The following is a 15,327-nucleotide window of genomic DNA, read 5'->3' on the forward strand; positions in this document are numbered from 1 at the left end:
TAGAGGCAGTGGGCTCATCCTTGGATTGTCCTCTATGTGGGATCATCAGGTCAAGGGGAGAAAACACTGTCCAGATGGCTTTACCAAAAGATTTAACCAATTTTCAGTACCACCCAGAATATATTCTCATATGTTGTCTTAGTCCTGTACCATCATTGCTTTTTATTAATGTAATAAGTTGTTTTATTATTTCATACAGTTTGAACTCTTTTAATAAGGTTGTTTTGCATTTTTGTTAGCAAAGATTACTATTTTCCCTCTTTTTAAAGTTGTCTGTATTTCTGAGCAGGTAACCTATAACTGTCTTTGACCAGTCACTGTTCAAATTTGAGTAATGACTTAGAGTTCCATTAAATCTACATATATTTTTTGTAAGTTTTCGGCACTTACACAGCAAGTTGTGATTCTGTAAAGTACTTTAAAAATTTTTTAAATTTATGTGCAGGGAGTTCCCATGTGGCTCATAAGGTTAAGAACCCAACATAGTGTCCATGATGATGCATGCTGGCTCCCTGGCCTTGCTCAGTGGGTTAAGGATCTGGCACTGCCATTAAGCTGTGGTGCAGGTGGCAGATGTGGCTCAGATCTGGTGTTGCCATGGCTCTGATGGTTCTCATTCGACCCCCAGCCTGGGAACTTCCATATGCCACAGGTGTGGCCTTAAAAAGGAAAAAAAAAGCATGAGACAGAAGTTGAGGCTAAAGTTTTAGGTTTAGGAGTCAACAGGGTATTTGGTAGCAGTTGAGGCTACTGAGCACTGTCTATGGAGAGTTGAAAGTGCTAAGCACAGAATTAAAAGAAAAATCTGCTTTCTCATTAAACTTAACTACGTAAGTTTAATAAAGCTCAGCAGACCACTATTAAAGATATGAAGAAGTCAATGGGAAGAGTAGATGATGATACAAAAATATCATCTGCAATTGGTAGAATAATTTTAAATATGACTGTTCTATCTCTGAACTTAGAAGACATCAATCTGTAAGTTTGGAAAGACTAATTCCTAAGCTTTTTTGTTGTTGTTGTTGTTGTTGCTATTTCTTGGGCCGCTCCCGCGGCATATGGAGGTTCCCAGGCTAGGGATTGAATCGGAGCTGCAGCCACCGGCCTACGCCAAAGCCACAGCAACGTGGGATCCGAGCCGCGTCTGCAACCTACACCACAGCTCATGGCAACGCCGGATCGTTAACCCACTGAGCAAGGGCAGGGACCGAACCCTCAACCTCATGGTTCCTAGTCAGATTCATTAACCACTGAGCCACGACGGGAACTCCTCCTAAGCTTTTCAAATAGCAGATTAATAAAGTTAGCACCTCACATGACATCAGTAGTCTCCTAAATATAACAACCAGGTATTTGGTGATCTACTTCATATAATGTAAAGGTAATATAAATACATCATTGAGCCACCTCATAAAAATACATGTTCTGAATAAATGTAACTACTAATATCCAGGGATTGTTGTATGTATGTGCTTGTATGCCAGACAGTTTTGTATAATTTACTTAACTTTAATAATCTAAATTCATACTGGGTTTGGAATTATTTCAACAGAAAACAAATTAAAACTTAAGAAAATATTCCTAGGCCCTGCTGATTCCAAGAGAGTGAATGAACTTGTCTAGAATGAGCCCCTGAAATTCTTATTTTTAAAGAGGCACACACGTAATTAGAATGCAGGGCGTTCAAGAACTACAGCACTTTGAGAAATACTAGCTGATACTAGATAAACATTCTAACTACGTCTTTTAAAAACATTGTTGAGAAATGTTCATAGGTTATGAAAAAAACATTTTAAGTAACAGTGTTATATATGCTTTAAGTAGAAAACAATTTTATTCAAATCATGTTGACTTTAAATTTTGAAATGACACACAAAGTCATAGCAAAGCTACATTTTAATTTCATCACATTCCACTCTAAATTCTTTACATTTACCAAAAATAACTTTTTATAAGCCTACTATTTTGTCTAATATTATACAGGCTATCAGTCTATACCTTTTTGTGTGTTTCTCTTAAAAACTAATTAGCTTGTGTGGATATTATATAAAACTAACTGGTATCTTACACACCAAACATAAGTACAGATTCTGTACAATGTAATAGTATACATATATATTACAAGAGACTAAATGCCTTGTTAAATGTAAGTTGAAGAAATCTTTCACGGAAAAAAATCTACATTACAAAATGTGGTGGCTTAGGTATCAGTTGCTTTCCTCTCATGAATTCCTTTCAGTTGGCATTAACTGTCCATTTAGCTTCATTAGTAGTTTTACCACAAGGCTGGCCTACAAAGTAAAATATATTTAGACAATAAATATGAAATATGTAAGAATGTGTAATTGACACACATGGGAGTGGAAAGATAGTTCTTTATCTGTTTGAAAAGGAACTTTTCATTGTTATAAGACTACAATAAATTATTCAGATAAGTTTCTGGCTTTGCTTAGGAAAGGCTGCCTTTTTACCTTGGTTTTAAATGTGTTAATTTCATGTTAGCAGTTTCCCTTGAAGTAAAATGGATTGTCATTTGTAAAAAAGAAATAACTTTATTAATATAGTAAAGTTTATTACTAGAAGTCCAGAATCATTAAGTACTTACCTGTTTTGTATGTACAATAAAGCTCATTTTATTTTCCATACTATGGATCTGAAAACAAGTATCAGCATCTCCCAACTGCCACATAAAACAACCATACTTAAGACTGATGAGTAAAGCCTGAAACATAATTAGAAATTGTTATATACTGAAATAGTTATCAAACAAAACCTATCTTCTCTTACTCTCTATCCTTATCTAGCCAGGTCTAAACACAATGGTTTTGAATGTTAAAATAAAACTTTGTTCAAAGTATCCACACTAACTTCACACAGCCTGCAGGAGAGAGCCACATACATGGTAAACTCTCAGGAGACTGCCCTGAACAATGATATTTTTTATATAAGAATGACAAAAAAATTTAGGTGCCCATTCTGTGCTATGTTTGTGTAGCTAATGGACACACACACACATACTTTACACCAAGTATTATTCAGCCATGAGAAATAAGGAAATCCTATTATTTGCAACAACATGAATAGAACTTAAGGGCATTATGCTAAGTGAAATAAGTCAGACAAAGAAAAACAAATACCATAGGCTATCACAAAAATGTGGAATCTAAAAAAGCCAAACTCAGAAACAGAGAGTAGAATGGTGATTAACAGGGGCTGGCAGGTAGAGGGAATCAAGCAGATGTTGGTTCTTGCAAGTAGCACCAATTTTCAGTTACAAGATGAAGACGTTCTGAGGACCTAATGTGAGGCGTGGTGATTACAGTTAGCAATAGCAATACTGTTCTATAGGCTTGAAAGTTGCTAAGAGAGTACACCTTAAATGTTCTCACCAAAAAGAAAAAAACTGTAATTATGTGATGTGATAGAGGTGTTAGCTAATGCTATGGTGGTAATCATTTTGAAATATATTAAATGTATCAAATCAACACATTGTACACTTTAAACTTACCCGATGATGGGGAAAAAAAGATATCCATTCTATCAGTAACTATCAGGAAAATTAAGTGTACTATAAGTTTTTACTTCCTGTATGTTAAAAAACTATTCCTTTTACTTTATTCAATTACCTTTTGAATATTCATAAAGTAATTTCAGATCTGAAATTTATTGTAATAGTGGTAACATATCGACTTAGGCAATTTCATCTCACTGGACAAAAGTACACTAATATATTTACTGTAAATATAACCATAATTTAAAAAATTAGTAATATACCCTTCATATATTCAACAGAACCATTAAACAAACTAGACTACTCTATTCCTACACTTTCTAACATAATGGTATGTTTAAATAGGAATCCAATATAGCCTTTTGATTATTGAAAAAATAATTATCTCCTAGCAGTAACTTTTATTTTCTTACCCTAAAAATATATTCTTTGTATATACATATACAAAGAAAGAGTTCATGCCATACTTTTTAGAAACATTACCTCTATATGACTAGCAGTTCTGTTTTTTTATGGAAATATTTATATTTAATAGGCAAGCAAATACTTTTCCAGTGAAGAATTAAAATAACAACACAGATCAAATGCTCCCCTGAAAGAGCAGCACTGTTCAGGCAATGATGTGTGATGAGCAGTTCTTAACATAATGGTTGTAAGTCATAAACTAAGGATGTACCAGCGAGGTAATAGCTTAGGACATTTTGAAAGTGAGGTTCTCTAAGGAAAATAGCATTATGAATTTCTATGAGTATATACCATGTATAATGGGAAAATAATAACATCTTGCTTAAAAATAACTAACTTATAAAACCTATCTTATAGACAGGATCTGCTAAAATAGCTATTTAACAAAGTATACATTGAAACACGGAGTAAAAATATCATAATACATTAAACTGCCTATCTTTTGGATCAGTCACTTGAAATTTGTTGCAGGAAATAACCTAATATGGCCTCTAAAGTTTAATATACAGAAAAAAAAACCTGTGGTACAGTAACTCCTCAATCACATGTATGTCAAATGACCAACAAAAGCACTGAAACCATAAGTTAAAAATAAAGATTTTGTTGCTAAAGGACAATGTGCAAGAAGAATTTTTGAGAAATCTGCAATAATGAAAACAGCTGAGTAGAGCTGAAGAGATCGAGAGTCCACATGGTTTTTTTGAGAGATCTCTTTAGAAGGAAAAGGTAGCTCTAATTAGGAGATAAAACCTACAAAGGGCAAGGTGCTTAGTGAGGGAAGTCAAAAAGGACAAGGGAAATGGCAGAGATAGTTAAGATCAGAAAAAGGAAACCACAGAAGTCAGAAGTGGCACTTAGCCAACCAGGACAGACGGGAGAAGTAGTGATAATCTATTGCCTGGAAGTAGCAGTGGTATTAGTAAGACTGAAGATACAGCAACAAGTATAGTTCAGTTATCAAGACAGCAATGCTCTCCCCACAGAAACAATGAACTATATAACGTAGCACATGTTATCTATTCAATAGTGTCTACATTTTATATAGACAGAAAGTCTCTGATGAGCATATAAAATTGGTTGAGAAGTTCCTGTCATGGCTCAATGAATTTGACTAGGAACCATGAGGTTGTGGGTTCCGTCCCTGGCCTCACTCAGTGGGTTAAGGATCTGGCGTTGCTGTGAGCTGTGGTGTAAATTGCAGACGCAGCTTGGATCCCGAGTTGCTGCAGCTGTGGTGTAGGCGGGTGGCTACAGCTTGGATTAGACCCCTACCCTGGTAACCCCCATATGCCATGGGTGCGGACCTAGAAAAGACAAAAAAAAAACCAAAGATAAAATTAGTTGAGCTTTATTTCTGATAGGCAACTGTCATTACTCCAAAGAAAAACAAAATATAGAAGTAGATTAAAAAAAAAACAAAAACCCACAACAGCTGTATTCTATGTCTTTTCCTGAGATTTAATCTAGGAGACTAATCCCATGTAGTTTTAAATGAAAATGAAAGTATTTTTGCAGATGAAGATGTTTATTTAAGCAAGCTTGTCAAATTCAACCCTAGCAGATCTTGGTCAATCTAAGACAACTGAGGACAAGTTGACTGTTCCCATCTTTGACGGTTTGAAAATGTAATTATGTTAAATAATTTTTATTGGTGCCATAAATTTATCATCAGCTTATAGAGTACCAGGTAATGATTATGTGGACAGAAAACATCATTACTCTTGGCTTCAATCACTTTTTAATATATCCAATGACAGCATTTCTATTTATATCTCTAGAAACTGAACATCTTATCCAGAAAAAGCAGATTCTTAATAATATTATCCTCTGCTTGCTTCTGCTATCTCATTCAACTTCTGGACTAGAATAGTATTCATAATATGAAATGTTATATTACTGAACCATCATTTGACTTTGTAAAACTTTATACTGTTGCCTAAACTTGGACTGCTACCAAAAATCAAACATAAAGTACAGTTTAGAGAAAAGGCTCAGTGTTACACCCACAACATCATCATCCAGTTCAATGAAGAAGAATTTGCAGATATAAGTATAAAATTCTCTGAAATAGCATTGGAAAAATGTCTTGAAATTTCAAGGGGGAATTTCTCCTTCATTTCCTTTAGCAAACTTAGTGCAACAGGAATAGAAAAAGTAGTTACAAGGTAATAAGAAGCAGCTTATTTTGTGTGAGTAGTCTAAAGGGAAAATAAGTGACTCAAAAGCATACTGGTATCAGAGACCTTAAAAAATCAAGCTCTAAGTCAACTGCTGAAGTCACTGCCTCTTCTGCCCTATGTCCCTAAGTATTCTTTACCTCCATTCCCAGGCATATCTAACAGCATGATAAAATAACTGTTGCCCATAACGATGATCCTGAATTATCATGAAATGACTAAACTAAAATTGGGATACTTTCAGAAGTTAAATGATAACATAATAAAGACTTAGCAAAATGACAGAAGTAAAAATTAGGTTTATGATGAAATTTCCTAATCTAAAATACTTTTTTAAATGCATAAGCTTAGTTATTACATTATCTGATTTAGAAATAGTCTTTTTTTAATTAAAAAAAAATTTTGGCCACGCCCATGGCATGCAGAAGTTCCCAGGCCAGAGATTGACCTGTACTATAGCAGTGACCCAAGCCATAGCAGTGACAATGCCAGATCCTGTAATCACTAGGTCACTAGGGAACTCTGGAAATGTTCTATTTTTGACAAATATGAATGAACAAAATAGATTTTTATTTGCTTTCTGTTACTAACTAGAAAGCTGTTAATCCTGTGAAATGTGTTAAACATGCTAAAATAATTGATAACCCCATACACACACACACACACACACACACAGATATATGTATGTATACATATATATATATTTTTGTTTGTTTGTTTTTTCTAGGGCCACTCCCGTGGCATATGGAGGTTCCCAGGCTAGGGGTCCAATCAGAGCTGTAGCTGCCGGCCTACACTACAGCTCACAGCAACACTGGATCTTTAACTCACTGAGCAAGGCCAGGGATCAACCCCGCAACCTCAAGGTTCCTAGTCGGATTCATTAACCACTGAGCCACGATGGGAACTCCCCCATATTTATATTAAGTGACTTTAAGTAGAGAAAGGAAGTGGAGTTCCTACTGTGGCACCAACAAGGATTGGCAGCATGTCTGCAGCACCAGGATGCACGTTCAATCCCAGCTTCGTACAGTGGGTTAAGGATCCCATGTTGCCACATCTGTAGCATAGGTCACAATTGTGGCTCTGATCTGATCCCTGGGCTGGGAACTCCATATACCATGGGGCAGCCAAAAAAACAACAAAAAATAAGAGCACAGTACAGTAATAAGCCTCTGGTTGAAAAGCACTTAAGTTGGGGCAGCTGGATCAAGATGATGGAATAGAAAAGGTCTAACAGGTATTCACAATCCCATCCATTCACACCTAAAGTGCTCCCTGCTCCTAAATTGTGCTTGTAACCAATTCTAATTTTCAAAATATCCACTTGTATCAGCTATTTTCCTTTTTTAAATCTGTATTTTCCATTTAAATTTAATTGATTTTAATTGATTTTTTAAAATAGGTAATACAATCACAGTTTAAAAAAATTTTAATTGCAAAATGCTATTTAGTAAAGTCTCCCTCCCACTCTTATTCCCAGTTACATGGTTCCCCTTCTCTAATGTCTTTAAGAGATTTTTTTATGAATATAAAAGCAACATGTATTTATGTAAATATAGTCTTTATTTCCTCCCATTTTTTGAGGTATAACTGACATAACATTATACTAGTTTCAGGTATACAACATAATGATTCAATATTTGTATGTATTGCATATCATCACAATAAATATTGTTAACATTTGTCAACATAGTTACAAAATTTTTTTCTTAAGATGAGGAATTTTAAGATTTATTAGCAACTTTCAAATACACAATACAGCATAATTTTTTTTTCTTTTTTGGCCACACCCATGGCATATGGAAGTTCCTGGGCTAGGGACTGAATCCGAGCCACAGCTGCAACCTATACCACAGCTGTAGCAACACTAGATCCTTAACCCAGTGCACCATGGCAGGAACTCCTGCACTGTAGTACTATTAACTTTGGTCACCATGCTCTATGCTACATCCCCATGATTTATTTAGTTCACAGCTGGAAGTTTGTACCTTTTAACCCCTTCAGCCATTTCACCCATCTCCCAACACCCTGCCTTTGGCAACCATCAGCCTGTTCTTTGTATCTATGAGATTGTTTTCATTTTTTTTTTTAAGATTCCACATTATAAATGAGATCATACAGTACTTGTCTTTGACTTATTTCACTATGCATAATGCCCTCAAGATCCATACATATTGTTAAATTTGACAAGCCTTCATTCTTTTTAATGGCCCAGTATATATTCCATTGCATATATACACACCACAATTTTCTTTATCCATTCATCCACTGATGGACACTTAAGTTGTTTCCATATACTGGCCATTGTAAATAATGTTGTAATGAATATGAAGATACATACATCTCTTTGTGTGTTTTTGTTTTCTTTGTATAAATATTCATTTCCACCCATTTTTATGTGAATGGTAGCATATTACATATGGTTCAGCACCAAATATCTCTTAAGAGACCATTCTACACAAAAATATTCATTCCTTTATATGGCTGCAAGCTATTTCAATGTACAAATGTACCATAATTAATATGTTAACTCCTTATTGACAATCATTTCACTTTCACCCCCCATCCTTTCCTATTATAAACAAACTTACGATGACTAGTCTTGTATTTATGCTATTTCTAGATTTTTCATGTAAGCTAGTACTGTTATTTTAGATATTATATAATGTGAGTGGTCAAAAACAGCTGAAAAGCTGAAACTCTACCTTAGTTTCCATGTTGAGGAGATGAAGTCCTTTTATATTCACACCTACATACACAGGGATGACTTTATGGTTACTAGGGCTGGCCTTTGTAAATATCTGTCCTGTGAAAAAAGCTGCTCCATATGTAGGGATTTCCCAACAATTCTGTAAGAACATACGCTGAAGGTGATGCATTTCTTTACTGATACCTTCACTTGTACTAAGATTCTAAAAACAAATAAGTAAAATAAAGAGATATGAAAGCACAATGTACCTTTGATAATCCAAACAGGTCAACTAAGCAGTGTCTAAAATCAAGGCTACCCCAAAGAAGAGAAAATTGTATGACATTATCCCAAGAGCAGATTTTCTTTCGTGGTTATATTTAAAAAATAAAGAAATATCAAGGTCTACAAATATTGTTTATCTATTCTACTACATTTTTTAAGTGCCTTATGGGTAGAGATAGGATATTTTTATTATTATTTTTTTGTCTTTTTTAGGGCTGCACCTGCAGCATATGTAGGTTCCCAGGCTAGGGGTCTATTTGGAGCTGTAGCCGCTGGCCTACACCACAGCCACAGCAATGCCAGATCCTTAACCCACTGAGCGAGGCCAAGGATCAAACCCACATCCTTACGGATACTAGTCGGGTTCGTTAACCACTGAGCCACAATGGGATCTCCAAGAGAGGATATTATTTCATGTTTTTAAAATCTCTAGCCCTTACCACAGTATCCAGCATACAGAAGGTATTCAGTAAAAGGTTCTACATTATTAAAAATATCTTGCTACATTCCCTTCCAGGCATGTGAATTAGAATATCATTTTTTAATTTCAGGAATATAAATTTAATACACCTATGTTTAAAACATTAATAATACTAACGACATTTCAACTAGGCTATAAAACACCTTTATTTCTATTTAACAGCTTACCTTGTATTCATGAAGTATTCTATTTGTCCAGTGAGGTGCCTTACTTTTCAATTTGGTAATAGGTACAATGGATTTTAGATTTTCTTCACTGAAAACAAATATGCCAACATCTTTTAAATAAATCATCTTTAGTAGCTAAAGTAATATAATCATTTAGATATAAAATGACTTTAATGTGATTTTTAAACTGAAAAACACTATATTGCAAAATATCAGGGAACTCTAAACATTAAGCAAAAAGTCACAATTCTAATATTGCTCAATTTAGAGAAAAGCTTCTTTCAATAACCACAAAATATTTTTGAATATTGAAAACTATAATAAACAATCTTTAGATGTGCTAAAACCTCAGTGTTTTTTTCTCATGAAACGTAAACTAGTTTTTGTGGTGGGATTCTAAAAAGCATCTGCCTTATAATATTTTTTTCTACTACTTATCCAAATGAGTTTTAGTGAACTTATTTAAACTTATAGTAAAGAAAAAGTTAACAAGTATAAGGCCTATCAAACTATATTTAAATATAAGAAAAATAACTTTGGAGAGAGTATAACTTAAAGAATGCTCTACCAAAGTTGTTCTTTTTCTTCATTCCGTGCCTTATATTAATTCCAAACCAATGTCTAAATATTTCTTAATAATGTAATATTTTTAAACTTTCTTGGTTAAACTGAATCTTGGGTGTAGCCCAAGAACACAAACTGTTTTAAATACTTACTTTAGGAAACCTTGCTTGTGTTTTTTACTCTCATAATTTCCATAAACTATTTGCAACAGCAGACTTGCCAATGTTATCAGTTTAGCATCAGGAGCTGTATAAAAGCCCTTCAATAAATTATATCTGGCTTCATCAAAAAGAATGAGAATAGCTAGTGGGTCTTCAATCTTGAAAGAAAAAGTAGAATTTGGTTATTAGGCCATACCTTCCTGTTACAAATGTATAACTTGACACTATATAATATGAAAAAGCAAAAGCTATTTAATTGCTTATGAGCTATTACTGCTTTGGAGCAGAGGTTGACAATTTTTTACAATTAAAGTCCAGATAGTAATATTTTAAGCTTTGCGAGTCATACAGGCTCTATTAGAGCTACTCAGCTCTGGTACTGTTAACACAAAAGTATCCATAGGCAATACACCAACAAATGCATGGCAGAGTTCTACTAAAACTTTTTATACTGATACTGAAATTTGAATTTCATAAAATGTTCACATGACATGAAATAACATTCTTTTGAATTTTTTTCAACCATTAATAGCTTGCAGGATATACAAAAATAGGCAATAGCTCAGATACGGCAATAGGCTATAGTTTGCTAACTTCTGATTTATAGTCTAATAAAGTTATCATCAGTTTATGGATAATTCTAACACAATTTTACTTAAACTCTTCATATTCCTTATACTTTTTTCTATAATCTATGCTTCATACAATATAGGAGTGAACCTCAAAAAAGATAAAAGGAAATGTGTCAATTCCCCGAAGGATACATGAAGTTTGAAAAGAGCTTAACATTTTTTATTTGACCAAAAAAAAAAAAATGCACTTTGAAGTAACACTAAAAGAGAGAATAAGTTTTAAGTTTCAAAAACTTTAAAATTTCACTTTATCTGATAAGATTTTTTTTTTTTTTTGCCTTTTTAGGGCCACACCTGCAGCATATAGAAGTTCCCGAGCTAGGGGGTGATACAGAGCTATAGCTGCCAGCCTACACCACAGCCACATCAACGCTGGATCTGAGCCACATCTGTGACTGATGCTGCGGCTCATGGCAATGCTGGATCCTTAACCCACAGAGCGAGGCCAGGTATTGAACCTGCATCTCATGGATACTAGTTGGGTTCTTAAATCACTGAACTACAGTGGGAACTCCTTCATCTGGTAAGATTAACAAAGATTGAAAAATGCTAGCTTACAGAATACTTGGAAATAATTATCAACTACAGAGTTTCTAAATGAAAACTTAAAAGGATTTCCAAGTATGATTCAAAATGACCCAAATCTCTTATGTAAAAAAGATTGTCATACTAAAATGATATAATACTTAATATTTAAAAAACTGAAACAATTTCATGAGGAAAAAGATAAGGGATTTGCTCAAGATTAAAAGAGACTTAAGAGATAACAATCAAATGGAAAGTATGCATCTTGACTAGATCTTTCAGTTGGGAGTTATAAGAGACTTTGAAAAATTGGGGGGAAATTGAATATGAGTCCGATATTAGATCTTATAATGGAAATATTCTTTCAGTTAGGTTGAAAGGGTACTGTAGTATAGAGATACATCCTTGTTCTTAGAAACTGCATGTTATAAAATATATAGAGATGGATTGCCATGACGTCTGCAACTCAATTTTAAATAATTCACAAAGAATGATGAAGTAAATACAGTAAAACGTTAAAATTAATAAATTTAATGAATGACATACGGTGTGAATTTTATTACTTTTTCAACTTTTCTAAGGGTTTTTAATTACTCAAGATAAAATCTTGGGAAAAAAGAAGAAAAATATTTTTTTATTAAAAATCAACTTTCACTATGAATAGTTTCAGCAGAGGACAGTTATATTCCTAATAGTGTTTTCAGTGAGTATTAGTCAACAATTCTTTTTAAATGAAAGCAGGCTCGTTTCATCCTAAAAGAATAATCCTAATAAAAAAATGCAATTCTTCTATTTTTCAGATGGTACAAATAGGAATTCTTTCCTTCCTTCCTTTTTTTTTTTTTTTTTTTGCCTTTTAGGGCCACACCTGCAGCATATGTAAGTTCCCAGGCTAGGGGTAAAAAAGGAGCTACAGGTGCCAGCATACACCACAGCTCCATCTGCAACCTACACCGAAGCTCATGGCAATGGCAGATCCCTAACCCCAACCCACTGGGTGGGGCCAGGGATCAAATGCATGTCCTCATGGATACAAGTCAGGTTCACTACTGCTGAGCCACAACGGGAACACTGGAATTTCTTATTTACACAATGAATAAAAAAACAAAACCACTTTACCAGACAATCATGGTATTCTGATTCACCTAAATACTCATTAATCCTTGCTTCTTTTTCACTTGAGTTTATATTATTTATAATATAGTATGCAATTAACTTAATTTCCAAGTATTATCATTATTCTTTCTCTGCCAATCACTTTAAAATTTACTTAGGTGAAGAAATACAGGCTGAGCATACTTCGATTATTTGCAGATTTCATAGATCTAATACATTTTAAGCACTGTATAACAAAATCTGCCATTTTAACTATTTTTAAGTGTATATTTTAGTGGCATTAGTTATATTTGAAATGTTGTGAGGCATCACCACTACTTCTATTATTTTTTATCATCCAAACTGAAACTCTCTAACCATTAAGTCATTCTCTCTCCCCATCACACTTGCGGTAACCACTAGTATACTGTTTATGAATTTGCCTGCTGTATTTATTTAATAAGTAGAATCATACAGTATTTGTTCATTTGTGTCTAGCTTATTTCACGTAGCATGTTTTCATGGTTCATCCATCTTATGGTATATACAGAGCTTCATTCATAGGCTGAATACCATTCCATTGTGTGTATATACTACATTGTCTTTATCCATTTATCTCCTGATAAACACTTAGCTATTTCCACCTTTTTGGTTACTGTGAATAATGTTGTTATGAATGTTGGAATACAGGTAATCTGTTTGAGTACTTATTTTCTTTAAGTATTTACCTAGGAGTCGAATTGTTGGATCATACGGCAATTCTATTTTTAGTTTTCGGAAGAACCACTCAATTCTTTTCCACAGAGGGTGCATCACTTTACGTTCCTATCTGCAATGTACAAGGGTTCCAATTTCTCTACCTACTCATCAACACTCATCATTTTCCTTTATAAATTTTTTTTTTATTATACCTATCCTCCTAGTAGGTGTGAAGTAGTTGTCCTTGACTTTTGATTTGCATTTCCTTAATGACTAATGATGTTGAGCATCTTCTCATGTGCTTATTGGCCACTTGTATATTTTTACTGGAGAAATGTTAAGTCCTTTACCTAATTTAACTGGATTGTCTTTTTGTTGAGTTGTAGAAGTTCTTTTTATGTTCTGCATAATAAACACATCAGATATTTCAGATACCTGATTTGCAAATATTGTAATATTCTGTTCCATTCTGTAGGTTGCCTTTTTCTTTTTTTTCTTTTTTCTTTTTTTGGTCTTTTTGGGCCTGCACTTGCAGCCTATGGAAGTTCCCAGGCCAGGGGTCTAATCAGAGCTGCAGCTGCCGGCCTATGCCAGAGCCACAGCAATGCCAGATTCGAGGCACATCTGCGAGTTACACCTCAGCTCATGGCAACGCTGGATCCTTAACCCACTGAGCGAGGCCAGGGAAAAAACCCACAACCTCATGGTTCCTAGTCGGATTCGTTTCCACTGTGCCACGACAGGAACTCCCAATTTAATGCTTTTGAATGTGAATTTACAGTTGTCCCAGCATCATCTGTTGAAGAGACTATTCTTTCTTCATGGGATGTACTTAATATCCTTGACAAAAAGCAGTTGGCATGGATATGTGGGTTTATTTCAGGACTCTCAAATCTGTTCCACTGGTCTATGTCTATCCTTATATCAACTCCATATTATTTGAAATACTGCAGCTTTGTAGTAAGAAATTGGGAAATGTGAATCCATCAATGTTATTCTTCTTTTTCAATAATGTTTTGGTTATTCAAGGCCCTTTGCAGTGAATTTGGGGATTGTCCTTCCTCTTTCTGTAAAAAAGACCGTTGTCAGGGAATTGTGTTGAATTGGTAGATCACTTTGCTTTTATTGATGTTTTAACAATATTAAGTCTTATCCTTGAACACAGGATGTCTTTCCAGTTACTAAGGTCTTCTTTAATTTCTTTCAGCAATGTTTTTATAGTTTTTGGTATACAAGTCTTGCAATTCTGTTATATTTATCCCTAGGTATTTTATTCTTTTAGAAGCTATTTTAATGGATTTCTTAATTTTGTTTTTTGGAGTGTTTCTTGCTGGTGTATACAAATAACCAATTTTTGTGCATTGAGCTTGTACCCTGCAATTTTGCTGAATCTATTTATTACCTCTAGTAGCTTTTGTGTATATTTTTTGGTATTTCCTATATATAGGATCATGTCATTGTGATCAACAATTTTACATTTTCCTTTACAATGTTGATGCCTTTTTGTTTTTTTACTTTCCTTCCTTTCATTTCATTTGGGGGAAATGGGTTGTGGCAAATTGCATTGGTTAGAACTTCTTGTTTTAGGAGTTCCATCATGGCATAGCGGAAACGAATCCAACTAGGAATCATGAGGTTGCGGGTTCAATCCCTGGCCTTGCTCAATGGGTTAAGGATCTGGCATTGCCATGAGCTGTGGTATAGGTTAGTGGTATAGTTTGCAGATGCAGCTCGGATCCTGCATTGCTGTGGCTGTGGTGTAGGCTGGCAGCTGTCGCTATGATTTGACCCCTAACCTGGAACTTCCATATGCCACAAGTGCAGCCCTAAAAAGCCAAAAAAAAAAATAACTTCTTTCTTTATGTTAAACAGC

General features: G+C 34.4%; 1 protein-coding gene across 5 annotated transcripts in view; it reads right to left on the reverse strand.

Annotated features, from left to right (window-relative positions):
* Positions 1 to 1,878: 1,878 nt before the first annotated feature.
* KRIT1 (KRIT1 ankyrin repeat containing) overlaps positions 1,879 to 15,327 on the reverse strand; it is a 39,285-nt gene continuing 25,836 nt past the window's right edge. For all 5 annotated transcript variants that reach the window (XM_047753733.1, XM_047753736.1, XM_047753735.1 and 2 more), the window contains 5 exons: positions 10,495 to 10,661; positions 9,779 to 9,866; positions 8,862 to 9,068; positions 2,606 to 2,722; positions 1,879 to 2,291 (listed from right to left, as the gene is read on the reverse strand). In XM_047753733.1, coding sequence (XP_047609689.1) covers positions 2,223 to 2,291; positions 2,606 to 2,722; positions 8,862 to 9,068; positions 9,779 to 9,866; positions 10,495 to 10,661 — 648 coding nt within the window. In that variant the 3' untranslated portion in view covers positions 1,879 to 2,222. The remainder of the gene's footprint in view (positions 2,292 to 2,605; positions 2,723 to 8,861; positions 9,069 to 9,778; positions 9,867 to 10,494; positions 10,662 to 15,327) is intronic.

The sequence above is a fragment of the Phacochoerus africanus genome, chromosome 11, assembly GCF_016906955.1.
Source record: "Phacochoerus africanus isolate WHEZ1 chromosome 11, ROS_Pafr_v1, whole genome shotgun sequence".
Lineage (NCBI taxonomy): Eukaryota > Metazoa > Chordata > Mammalia > Artiodactyla > Suidae > Phacochoerus > Phacochoerus africanus.